The 13,783-nt window shown below is 39.1% G+C and overlaps 1 protein-coding gene across 3 annotated transcripts in view; it reads left to right on the top strand.

Moving 5' to 3' along the window:
- sorl1 (sortilin-related receptor, L(DLR class) A repeats containing) overlaps nucleotides 1–13,783 on the top strand; it is a 161,074-nt gene that overhangs the window by 117,562 nt on the left and 29,729 nt on the right. For 2 of the 3 annotated variants that reach the window (XM_020526950.2, XM_048615469.1), the window contains 7 exons: nucleotides 965–1,096; nucleotides 2,423–2,557; nucleotides 3,929–4,087; nucleotides 9,156–9,311; nucleotides 11,029–11,157; nucleotides 11,342–11,465; nucleotides 12,558–12,721. In XM_020526950.2, coding sequence (XP_020382539.2) covers nucleotides 965–1,096; nucleotides 2,423–2,557; nucleotides 3,929–4,087; nucleotides 9,156–9,311; nucleotides 11,029–11,157; nucleotides 11,342–11,465; nucleotides 12,558–12,721 — 999 coding nt within the window. The remainder of the gene's footprint in view (nucleotides 1–964; nucleotides 1,097–2,422; nucleotides 2,558–3,928; nucleotides 4,088–9,155; nucleotides 9,312–11,028; nucleotides 11,158–11,341; nucleotides 11,466–12,557; nucleotides 12,722–13,783) is intronic. The other variant, XM_048615468.1, reaches the window with a different exon arrangement.

Raw genomic sequence — 13,783 nt, 5'->3', positions numbered from 1 at the left:
AGAAGTGTTTGGATGAGCACCTGAAACACCGTGGCATACAAGGTTATGGGCCTAGTGCTGGAAAATGGTCTAGAATAGAGGGATGTCTGACTGGCGCAGACATGATGCAATGAAAAGTTTCTGAATTAAGTTCACAATGAAAAATTTTGGGGATGCTAAAAATCTGAATTTTAAAAAAGATATGCTGGAAATACTCAATAGACTAGGGAGTGTTAGTTTCACAGATGACCTTAACTTGAAATAATGTTTCTTTTAAGGAAAATTAACAAAAACAGAAATTGCTGGTGAAACTCAGCAGGCTTGATGAAGAGTTCCTGGACACAAAATGTTAACTGTGCAGGTCTGGCAGCGCTTGTAGGGAGAAAGCAGCAGAATTTTGCCAGCATTTTCTGTTTTTGTTTCAGATCTCCAATATTTGCAATTCTTTTCATTAAACTAAAACTGTCAGTTGGTGAAAAGTGGTAACTAAATTGGTAAAATATTTGAGGTTTGGCATTTCATAAAAACTAGAATTTTAGAATAGTAAGGTAAAGATATGCGAGTTGGTCAAGTTGTAAATGGAGAAAGAAAGATCATTCTGGGTTTTTGAAACCAGTGAAGAGTCCTACCATCCTTTCCATCCCGAAAGAGGTTAACCTATTTGTTTAAACCTTGATTTAACACATTCACTTATGTTTATTATATGATTGGTTTAAACAAATATTATGAAATTAATAGTCCCACAAATCTGAAGGTGGTTCTGGTTAAATTGTTCCTGGTGCATATCATGTAGGAAGGAATACTGCACTTTGAGACGTTGACAAATGCCTGCTAGTATGAAGTTAGTATCAAGACCTGTAACTTGCCAGTGTGATTTCCTTTGACTATGCCATGCAGTTAGATTATTGGGCTTGTTTGTAATCTAGCATGTTGGCATTAGTAAATGGTGATGTTAATTCTTTTTTGTTCATGCTTATATCTACAGCCCAGACAGGAGAGTTCAATAGAACTTGTGAACCCTTCAGTTTCAGATGCTTGAATGGGATGTGCATTAGCATGGAATGGAAGTGTGATGGGGTCGATGATTGTGGAGACTACTCTGATGAAGCAAATTGCCGTAAGTGGGGGGAAACATATAGTTGCCTAAAACCTGGTCATTGGTGAATATGCTTAAACCATGCAGGTCAGAATCTGTCATACATAATATTTCATTGCTGTAATGTATCTGGGGTATGATGGGTATTTTACTGAGGTAGAACTATGTTTCATAATTTTTTGTTTTACAGCTTAATGAAGTAAATTGTGCCTTGTTAATATTTTTGATTGAGGAATCTATTAATATCGATTTGCCTATTTTGTCCCAAGAGAGACACGTTGCCCGTTCCTGCCCTAGCCCATCAACACCATTTAGAGTTTATGGTGCATAATCATGATTAGCAGACTTCAGTGTATGTAATAGATTTGTTGGAGGTTTATGAGCTATAAGAAGGTACACGATGAAGATTGTGCTGCTTGTCTACACTATCATCCAAGGCTGGGCGTGCAAGATTATCTGGAATCTAGTGCGAAGAATTGCAGTCTTGTTGACTGGTCTACCTCTTGAGCTGCCATAAGTGAACCTGATTTCAGGTCAATAATCTAAGTTTCACAGTACTGGAAATGATCTGGCTGATGGGTGGCACAATGGCTCAGTGGTTGACACTGCTGCCTCACAGTGCCAGGGATCTGGGTTCGATTCCACACTTGGGCGATTATCTGTGTGGAGTTTGCACACTCTCCCTGTGTCTGCGCAGGCTTCCTCCCACAGTCCAAAGATGTGCAGGCTAGGTGCATTGGTCATGCTAAATTGCCTGTAGTATTCATGGCTGTGTAGATTAGGTGGGTTATAGGGGATGGATGTGGGTGGGATGCTCTGAAGGGCGGTGTGGACTTGTTGGGCCAAAGGGCCTGTTTCCACATTGTAGGGATTCTATGATCAATGAAATATCGGGTTGCCCTGTTAGCACAGAGCTGACTTGGCTGTAAAACTCTTTCCAGCATCACCTAAGGCTCAAAAAAAGTTCATTGTGGTGCTCAGCAGTTCACAAATTTGAAGTACAACATTGAGGTTTAATGTATTTTTTAATTGTCAAGTATTGATATTTACTGCCAGGAATGTGGAGAATCAATGTTCTGTCTACTTCTCATGCATTGCAAAGGAAGATTCTATTTAAGGGCAATTATTAGTTGTCCTCCGATCAGCGTTCACCAAGGTAAAATGTAGTTTGTACGGGCAGTTAATTGGAACTTAATTATTTATTTTGTTTTCTAATCGTAGAATCCTTTATTGGCTGATGTTGCATTTTTTTTTTAGGGAGTCACAGTGTAAATCATTTTCTTTGTGTATTGCTGTTTCAAAAAAAAAAATCCTTACCAGTTCTTATTTTGTCCTTCGTCTCTGCAGAAAATCCTACTGAAGCACCTTCTTGCTCAAGATATTTTCATTTTACCTGTCGGAATGGAAATTGTGTTCCAACATGGTGGAAGTGTGATCGTGAGAATGACTGTGGAGACTGGTCTGATGAAGATGACTGTCCTGGTATAAACATTAAGTTTAAGTAACGACATTATGCATGTGGGATGTAGTGTTCCAAACTGACTAAAAATATTTGTAAATTCTTCAGATTTTTAAAAAAATTTAAGATACCTCTGCATTCTATAACCACAAAACAACTACTGATTTGAATTTATTTTGTTCTTTAGCAATATGGCTACAAATTGGGGAGGCAATGGCCTTATGGTATTATCGCTGGACTGTTAATCCAGAGACCCGGATACCATTCTGAGGACCTGGGTTCGAATCCTGTCACAGCAGATGATGGAATTTGAACTCAATAAATATCTAGAATTAAGAATCTATGATGACCATTGTCGATTGTCAGGAAAAACCCACCTGGTTCACTAATCTGGTTCACTAATGTCTTTTAGGAAAGGAGACTGCCATTCTTACCTGGTCTGACCCAGATATGACTCCAGACCCACAGCAAATGTGGTTGACTCTTAACTGCCCTCTGGACAATTAGGGATGGACAATAAATGCTGCTTAGCCAGAGACGCCCTCATCCTATTAATGATTAAAGAAAAGAAATTAATTACAGTTGAATAACAGATTTCTGTATTGTAATGAAAATGGCCACTTTCATTTGGTTGAAATTCTCTTGAGGCGGAAGGTCTAGAAATATGGAACAACGAATTGGGTAAAACTTAATTTTGAAAGTTGAGTTAGTGTGTATAATTATTTAGCATCTGTCGTATTCTTAGCAGTGTGGTCAGTGTGAAAGTAAGGTCTCGCTTCATAGCCAAGTATTTTTAGCTAACTTTTTGATAGAGATAGTTTAATAGTGGAATGTTGGGCAGGATTCTGAGAAAATTTCCTTATTATCCTCGAGCTGTGCAGTGAGTTTCCTTGTGTTCGCTTGGACAGGTAACTAAGATCTTAGCCTAGCATCTTCTCTGATAGAGCAACACACTCAATTGGACAAAAGTTTCACTTTACATTATAAATATTTTCCAATCAACCTGCAGCAGATGGGACTTGATCTCTGGCCTCCTGGCTCAGAGCTAGGGACACTGCCACTGTGCCACGAGGGACCCTCATACAAGAAAAGGCCACTTTCCTTGGGGGGAAGAAAATGCACATAAAGTGTCATTAAGAAAATTAAGGCATGCATTGAAATGTTACAAATCAAATTACTTCCTCTTTCCTCCCTCAACTGAGGATCGTGGAACCATAGCTCAGCAATGAATGAGTGTCTTGGTGAACAGAAAGGACAGGCATATCAGTAAGAGGAAGGGTTGATTTCAAATGGGGAAGGGAAATCTAAAGTTGTAGATTTACTTCAGACCCCAGAATTTATTTCTTAACCAGAAACCTAAATGCTTTTTACTGAAGTGTTTGCAATTGTTTTAGGTTGGAATCCTGTTCAACATACGACTGAGGCTCCTTTGAGTTGTGGTCCCAACCACTTCCGATGTAATGTTGGAGGATGTATTATAAACAGTTGGGTGTGTGATAGATATGAAGACTGCACGGATGGTTCTGATGAGGAAGGTTGTCCCACTTTTCCAGGTAAACTAAAATCGGAAGGACCACCCATTGTTGCAGTACTTACGATTTTTGTTTCGTTGGAAACTTTTTGTTGCTTGCAAATAATTAAATGTTTTTTTTTTAAAAGCACTTTTTATACAATATCTGAATTAGAAACGTCCATCACTTTTCAGAAAGTACAAAGCAAATTCTGTTTCATTCCCTGATATTGCCATTTAGTTTTGATTACGGAAGCTTTAATTTTGCCACAATAGTTGCAGGCAATAGTCAGTGCTCATTGAGTACGAATGCTTATGCTTAAAAGATAAGTTGTTATCCTGCAAATTTTTAATATGCACTGAGTTTTATTCATTGTTTGGTATTGAAGCTAGTATCATTCTCATTTTTAACTAATCACTTGAAATGTTGTTTGTACCATTGTTTTAACCATTTAATAAGATTTTAAACATCAAGACTCTGTGATATTCGTTGGCCTCTGGGGCGGTTCCGGCAGATTGGAAAACAGCAAATGTAACGCTACTGTTTAAAAAGGAGATAGATAAAAAGCGGGTTACTAAAGCCTGATAGCTTAACTTTTGTAGTGGGAAAAAGCTTCAATTTATCATTTAATGAAGAGATATTTGCTGACATATTTGTATCATCGATAGCCACAGGTGAGGTGCCAGAAGACTGGAGGTTGGCTAATGTTGTGCCACTATTTGAGAAATGTGGTAAGGAAAAGCCAGGGAACTATAGAACAGTGAGCCTGACGTCGGTGGTGGGCAAGTTGTTGGAGGGAATCCTGAGGGACAGGAGTTACATGTATTTGGAAAGGCAAGGACTGATTAGGGATCGTCAACATGGCTTTGTGTGTAGGAAATCATGTCTCACTAACCTGATTGAGTTTTTTGAAGTAATGAAGAGATTTGAGGGCAGAGTGGTGGATGTGATCTATGTGGACTTCAGTAAGGCTTTGGACAAGGTTCCTCATGGTTGACTGGTTAGCAAGTTTAGATCACATGGAATACAGGGAGAACTAGCTATTTGGATACAGAACTGGCTCAAAGGGAGAACACAGAGGGTGATGGTGGAGAGTTGCTTTTCAGAATGGAGGCCTGTGACCAGCAACGTGCCACAAGGATTGGTGCTGGGTCCACTGCTTTTTGTCATTTGTATAAATGATTTAGATGTGAACATAGGTGGTGTGGTTGGTAAGTTTACGGATGACTCTAAAATTGGAGGTGTAGTAGACAGCAAAGAAGGTTACTTAAGAGTACAACAGGATCTTGATCAGATGGGCCAAAGGGCTGAGGAATGGCGGATAGAGTTTAATTTGGATAAATGTGAGGTGCTGCATTTTTGGAAAGGCAAATCAGGGCAGGACTTATACACTTAATGGTAGGGTTCTGGGGAGTGTTGCTGAACAAAGAGACCTTGGAGTGCAGGTTCATAGTTCCTTGAAAATGGAGTCACAGGTAGACAGGATAGTGAAGAAGGCATTTGATATGCTTGCCTTTATTGGTCCAGTGCATTGAGTATAAGAGTTGGAAGGGCATGTTGTGGTTGTACAGGACATTGGTTTGGCCACTTTTGGAGTATTGCGTGCAATTCTGGTCTCCCTCCTATAAGAAGTGTGTTGTGAAACTTGGAAGGGTTCAGAAAAGATTTACAAGGTTGTTGCCAGGGTTGGAGGGTTTGAGCTCTAGGGAGAGACTGAATAGGCTGGGGCTGTTTTCACTGGAGCATCAGAGGCTGAGGGGTGACCTCTGTAGAGGTTTATAAAATCATGAGGGACGTGGATAGGGTAAATAGACAAGGTCTTTTCCCTGGGGTGGTGGAGTCCAAAATTAGAAGGTTTAAGGTGAGAGGGGAAAGATATAAAAGGGACCTAAGGGGCAACTTTTTCACATAAAGGTTGATCTATGTATGGAATGAGCTGCCAGAGGAGGTGGTGGAGGCTGGTACAATTACAACATTTAAAATGCATCTGGATGGGTATATGAATAGGAATATTTAGAGGGATGTGGGCCAAATTCTGGTAAGTAGGATTAGACTTATGTAGGATTCTGGTCGCCATGGACGAGTCGGACCAAAGGGTCTTTTCCATGCTCTATATCTCTATGACTAAATAGCATGACACCTGGATAGAAAATGTCCCATCGGACAGATGCAGCATGGGTTCGTGAAAGGCAGGTCATGTTTAACTAATCTACTGGAATCCTGTGAGGGCATTATGAGCGCGGTGGACAATGGGGAACCGTGGATGTGCTATATCTGGATTTTTAGAAGGTATTCGATAAGGTGCTGCACAAAAGGCTGTTGCATGAGATAAAGGTGCATGGCATTACAGGTGATGTATTAGCATGGATAGAGGATTGGTTAATTAACAGAAAGCAAAGAGTAGGGATATTGGGTGTTTTTCTAGTTGGCGATCAGTGGCTGGTGGTGTGCCTCAGGGATCAGTGCCAAGACCACAATTGTTTTTAAATTATGTAGATAATTTGGAGTTGGGGACCAAGTGTAGTGTATAAATGTTTGCAGATGACATTAAGATGAGTGGTAGAGCAAAGTGTGCAGAGGACACCGAGTCTCCACAGGGATATAGATAGGTTAAGTGATCTGGCAGATGGAGTACAATGTTGGTAAATGTGAGGTCATCCATTTTGGTAGGAATAACAACAAAATTGACTATTATTTAAACGGTGAAAAATTGCAGCATGCTGCTGTGCAAAGAGACCTGGGTGTCCTTGTGCATGGATCTCAAAAAGTTGGTTTGCAGGTGCAGCAGGTAATTAAGAAGACTAATGGAATATTGTCCCTCATTGCTAGAGGAATGGAATTTAAAAACATAGAGGTTATGCTACAGCTTTATAGGGTATTGGTGAGGCCACACCTGGCTTACCGTATACAGTTTTGGCCTCCTTACTTGAGAAAGGATGTACTGCCACTGGAGGGGGTGCAGAGGGGGTTCACTAGGTTGCTTCAAGAGTTGAGAGGTTTGGCTTATGAGGACAGATTGAGTGGACTGGGACTATACAAATTGGAATTTAGAAGAATGAGGGGGATCTTATAGAAATGTATAAAATTATGAAGGGAATAGATAAGATAGAAGCAGGGAGGTTGTTTCCACTGGCGGGTGAAACTTGAACTAGGAGACATAGCCTCAAAATAACGGGGATCAGATTTGAGGAGGAACTTCTTCACCCAAAGGGTTGTGAATCTGTGGAATTCCCTGCCCAGTGAAGCAGTTGAGGCTATGTCATTTAATGCTTTTAAGGCAAAGATAGATTTTGGAATAGTAAAGGAATTAATGGTTATGATGAGAGGGTGGTTAAGTGGAGCTGAGTCCATAAAAAGATCAGCCATGCTCTTAATAAATGGCGGCGTAGCCTTGACGGGCCAGATGGCCGCCTTCTGCTCCTGGTTCTTTTGCTTTTATGAATGGGGACTGCAGGGAGGATGAGCAAATTGACCATAGAACCTTGGTAAAGGAAACCATTCAGTTGGGGTGAGGAAATAGGAATGTATATTTAGTAGGGAACGGTATAATTGATGGCATAGACATTGTTCTTTGCAGCCGTGAGCGGGAATCCAGATAAGAGCTCATGGTTTTTGAGGTAGTATATTAGCAAGAATAGAGGATTGCCTAACTAATAGAAGACAGAGATTAGGAATAAAAGGGGCATTTTCAGGATGGCAACCTGTAACTAGTGGAATACCACAGGGATCAGCAATGGGACCACAATTATTTACAATATATTTACTAATTAATTGAATGAGGAAAGAATATGAACTATAGTCACCTTTTTATGGATGACACAAAATAGGTAGGAAGACAGTTGATGAGGGTGACCGAAAGGAGTCTGCAGAGGAATCTTGACAGATCAAGTGAATGGGCAAAAACTTGTCAGATGGAATATAATGTGGAAAAATGTGAGGTTACGAACTTTGGTAGGTCAAATAATGGAGCAGAATATTATTTAAATGGAAAAAGACTGCAGAAAATTAGAACAGATGAATTTGGGAGTCCTTGTACGTAAATCACTAAAATCTAGCAGCCGACTTCAGTGGGTAATAGGGAAGGCAAATGGAATGTAAGCCTTTATTTCAAAGGAATGGAGTATCAATATGGGGAACATTTGCTGAAAGTATGCAAAGCACTAGTCGGGCTACAGCTGGCCACTTTTCTAAGGAAAAGTGTACTGGCATTGGAAGCAATTCCGAGAATGCTCACTGGGCTGATCCTGGGCATGGAGTGACTGCCTGATGATAGGTTAGGCCTGTCTTCATTGGAGTGTAAAAGGATGACAAGTAACCTTATTGAAATATACAAGATTTTCAGGGAACTTGACAGAGTAGATGATGATGAAAGGTTGTTTCCCCTTGTGGGAGGGTCTAAGACCTGATGGAGTAATCTCAGAATAAGGAGTTGTACATTTTAAGACAAAGGTAAGGAGGAATTTCTTCTCCCAAGGGGCTGCAAGTCTGCGGAATTCTGTACCACAGAGGGCTACTGAGGCTGGGTCATTTAAGTATGGTCAAAGCCAAGATGTTTAATTGGTAAGGGAACCATGGATTATAGGGAAAATGCAAAATGTCAAGTTGAGGATTATCATTGATGTTATTGAATGGCGGAGCAGACTTGAAGGGCTGAATGGCCTGCTTCTCCTATGGTTTTATGATGAGAACATGGATTATTGTGCTGTAATACAGATAATTACTTTCTATAAATGCTTTATAATTATTTATGCATGTAGACTTCCTGATTTGATTGCTCAGCTCCTTTTTATTTTGTTCACCCACTTTGTTACTTTCACTTTATTTCCTTTCCAGCGATCTGCTATTCCTTCAGAAGGTAGCTGTACGATCTGACACCATTGCCAGAAGTGGAAATGGTTTCATCTCTTGGTGCTAAGATGCATCCTTTCAAACACATTTGGTATTCTTTAATAAATTAAGAACTCTTGTGTAAGCCATTTTATATTGTAATCCAAGTTGATTGAAAGCTTCTTTTATCCACTGTCTGTAGAATTTACTATCTTTGCATAAATACAAGATTATAGTTTTGTCAGAATTTATGGGCCATTGTGATTCTGTTCTGTCTCTGCAGCAAGCGTAACAACCACTTCCACCACTACTGTACATCCAGCTGGAAAGTGTAGCTCTTCAGAATTCCGTTGTGTTCGAGGCCATAACTGTATCCCCAACTGGAAGCGATGTGACAGCCACAGGGACTGCCGTGATGGCTCGGATGAAGTCAACTGTCGTGAGTACTTCTATTAAAATAAACTTTCTGCTCTGGAAGCTGTTGAGTTAAATTGCTTATAAGGGTGCTTAAAATATTTCATTTCAGAAGCAGGAAGCAGTCTAAATTCAAGTTGGTTCAAGGCCAATCAAACTTCTTAGCTGGTCAAGGTCTGTTCTTAACCACCTCTGTCTTCCTCCACACCACTTGCCCTCTCCCCAGTCCTCTAACAATGCAAGGATATGCAATTGTTTCAATTTTTCTCTTACTTATTATGTCTTTTTATGCACCTTGCCACTGATTAGAAGATCTGGAATTGTCAATTTGTTTCCCCCTAACAGAGAATTCGAATTAGTGATTTGATACTTAAGAATTAAAGGTCAAGAATTTTACATTGTGAAAGGCAAACAAAAATTACTGTGCATCTTATAATGGAAGTCTTGTGTTTGACTCGTTGGTTAAATGTTTACTTGACTGAGATATCATCCATAATATTAGTGATTAATATAGATAACTGTACAAGTCAACTGTCGTACTTCTTTTTAAATTGCTAAAGCATCATTAATGAGTCCCCCCAATACCAAAGTAAACCATGTCCATACAATGCAAAACCTGGACAACATCAAGCCTGAGCTGATAAGTGACTTTGGAACATTTGTGCCAAACATAACCATAGCCAGGGAGAGAGATTCTAACCATTGCCCCTTGAAGTTCAATGAAATTACCGTTGCTGAATTCCCTGGTATCAACATTCTGGGACTTGCTGTTGTTTAGAAACATAACTGGAGCAGCTCGATAAATACTATGACTACAAGAACAGATCAGAGGCTAGGAATTCTGCAGCAAATAACTCAGCTATCTCCCCAGTGCTTGTCCACTGTCTACACATACAAGTCAGGAGTGTGATAGAATACTCCTACTTGCCTGGATGGGTGCAGCTTGATATCATTTAGGATAAGGCAGCCTGCTTGATTGACCCCCTGTCCACCACCAACATTCATTCCCTTTACCATAAATGCACATGGCAATGGTGCATACCATTTACAAGATACGTTACAATAAATCACCAAGACATTTTTGACAGCAGCTTTCAAACCTCTACCATCTAGGAGGACAAAGGCAGCACATATATGGGAACACCACCACCTACAAGTTCCCCTTGTCACTTGGAACTGTACTGCCATTCTTTCACTACAGCTGGGTCAAAATCCTGGAACTACCAACCCAGTAGCACTGTGGGTGACCCTAGAGGTTCAAGAAGGCAACTTAGCTAAAGCAATTGGGGATGGGCAGTAGATGCCAGCCTGCTTAGTGATGCCCAAAACCCGTGAACAATTTTTTTAAAGAAATTCTCCTCAATAGAAGTGAGTGGAAGCCCTCTTTGTAGTGTAGTGGTAGTGTCCATACCCGTGGACTAGGAGGGCTGAGTTCAAGTCCCACCTGCTCCGGAGGTGTGTATTAACATCTCTGAACAGGTTGATTAGAAAATTAGCTAGAATTGAGTGGAAAATTGCAAATTCAAAAATGTAGAAAACTGGAAATGTAGATGTTGATGGTTCTGTAGGAAGAAGGGAGAGATAATGCTTGCAAGTTTAACGTAATGAATGTTAGTCTTTTAACTTTCAAGTATTCATTAACCTGCTGCATGGTAGGTGTTTCATGTTTTACTTTCAGTGCATTAAACGTTTAATGTTTGTTAAGCCTTCATTCTTTCATTCTTGTGGAATCTAATTCTTAGCTACCCATGTTCCATTACGGTGTTTGAATGAAACGGTTTGTGAGGATGGAGAGACTTGCATAAGCCAACTGGAACGCTGTGATGGATTTCTGGACTGCTCTGATAACAGTGATGAGAAGAACTGCTCAGGTAGGTTACTAGAATAGGGGTTAAGAAGCTTTTAAGCAGCATCTGGGTTGGATTGTTGTGGTATTTCTACATGTCTGAAATGAACTTCTCCATAATGTCCAGTTTTCAAGGGTTGAGTTATATCTTTAATTTTGTTTAATTAATTGTACTGGCACTAATTGTATGCTTTCTGTTTTATTTTAAGCTGATAATGTATCATACAAAGTTCAAAATTTACACTGGGCAGTTGATTTTCGTGGTGCAATTTCTTTAATGTGGGAGAGCCCAAAGAATTTGCCACCATCGTGTACCTATGTTGTACTGTACAGGTAATAATCCTATAACTCCTTCTGTTTTACACCGTTCTCCATTCTTTTCCAATGCGATTATACAAATTGGATTCCTGGATCTGCGGTTTGTTTTCGGCTGTCATGCATTTAACTGTCCGAATGAAGAATTCACCTTTGGGCCCAGTGGTGAAATTTGTCATTTGAATTTGCAATCTTTAATTAAGATAAGAGTACAAACTGTTTAACATTATTAACTTAAGCTGTGTGTTTCAGACGGTAATTTGTTTTCATGTTGAAGGCTGGGACTTTAACTTCACCTCCATGCCATAATCCCAAAGATATGTTCAGTTAGATCAGCTATGGGTACTATTCCTACCATATATAACATTGTTGGCTTTTGATTGGAAAGTGAATATTGGATATTGGAGCTAACTAGACTTGTGATTTACTCCAGTACTCATCTGTAATTATCCCGTGACACTGTTGGGAGGGCTGTCGGGTATTCTGTCCATCGTTCTGCTCCCACCAACAGTAATATAAAAGAACAACTGATCAATGTTGCTTTTTTTGTGGAATCTTGTTATTCACAAAATGGCTGCCATATCTACCTACACACCTACTTTAAGATTCTTGTTAAAAATGTGAAGAGGTACTAATTTTACACACATTTCAAAGCAAAATTAAAATTTGAGGTTGCATTAACCAATGGATTGCTATCAGGAGAACAATTCAATGATGTAATAGTTCTGGGAATTTTTTATATTTATGTACTGGTTAATGTGAAATATCTGATTTTGAGAGGTAGGCAGCTTTCCTGTATTTGTTTCTGCTTTAATAATTGAAAACTATGTTTGGGATTTACTAATATTTGAGAAGTTTTTAGTGGTAAAATACTTGTGATTGTTTGGCAATATTTTTAGTTCTAGGAGTTGAACTTGTACTTGAGAAAATGTTACAAATAGTATTCCCAAACGTTCCAGCACTCTTGTCAATATTATTTGAGAGTTTCAATACTTGATTTACAATCCAGTGATGATTTTGGTCAGATGTATTCTTACAGTAACTAACATTTCATGAATTTCTAGGATGTGGTGGCATATGTTTCAGTGACGAACTTTCTTTCTGTTATAGTTTGGTTGGTGATGACTGGAAGAGCTTAGATGCTGGTGACAAAACTACAGTTGTTTTAACTGTTATGAAACCTGACACAACCTATCAACTGAAAGTACAAGTGCACTGCCTTCTTAAGACCTACAGCCCAACTGATAGTATTATATTGCGTACACCAGAGGGCTGTGAGTGCAATTTTCTAAATACTTTTGTTCTTTACAGAGTAAGCTAAGATTAAAGGTCCTAGAGTTGGTTTTACACCTCTTGCCATGCAGCCCACAATCATATTGTTAATCTAATTTGCTTGTTTGGTGTTGAACTCTGAGGAGCAGATGTTTAATGTGGTATTTTATTTTGTGTAGCACTCTGAAAATTAATGCATCAAAGTCACTGCAATAGCATCAGTGAACCTGACACACGCAAGAGCTGCTGATGAATGGAAAACTAGAACTATAAAATAGTTTAACTTTATGTTCTGGTGAAAGAAAGTAGAGTTGGTGATGTGATGCAAAAATAAGTTTGTGAGCCTTTCCTGAAGTATCCTTTGTGTAGTATTGCTGAAAAAATATGCATTTAAAATTGATGTGATTCCATAATTGGAGTGGAATCAAGCTTGCAAAGAATTACACTGACAAACATTTTTAGGATTGTCAGTCAATGTAGCATACTTGCCTGTGGAAGCTGTATGGGGCCCTGGTAATTGAAGACAGAATATGCCACACACTCTACCTATTTCAACTCAATAAAAGGTGATGACCATCTCTGGTTCATTTCTCAGGGCAATGACTTGAGCAATCATTGAGCCTGCCAAGTTTAAAGAAAAATTGGCAGTTAACTGCCAGTCATCATTAACTGCATTCTTCACAATAAAACCTCTATCAATCAGTCCATTTGCCAGCTAATTAGAGTTTTATTCCATTGCATATTTGTACTTGTATTTTTCTGTTTGAAGATCTTCTAATCTCTAGGCTGTTCATAAATTTTCTGAACTGAGATCTGGCATGGACATTTCCACCTCAGTACCTTTTTTTGTTTGATCAAGAAAAGGAATTACTTTTTTTTAAAAAAAAAAACAAATATTTTACCATCAAGACCTTTTGTGGTATTATTTATTATTCCGTAGTTAAATATTTATTTTATGATGGAAAGTACAAAAATTACTCTATTGCCTGGTGGTTATGCCTCATTTTTCTCATTTCATGTTGTCCTTTTTATTTATTTACTTTTATTTTTCACAAGGGTTTCTC

The sequence above is a fragment of the Rhincodon typus genome, chromosome 32, assembly GCF_021869965.1.
Source record: "Rhincodon typus isolate 14 chromosome 32, sRhiTyp1.1, whole genome shotgun sequence".
Classification (NCBI taxonomy): Eukaryota; Metazoa; Chordata; class Chondrichthyes; order Orectolobiformes; family Rhincodontidae; genus Rhincodon; species Rhincodon typus.
This window is presented reverse-complemented; position numbering and strand designations above follow the sequence as displayed.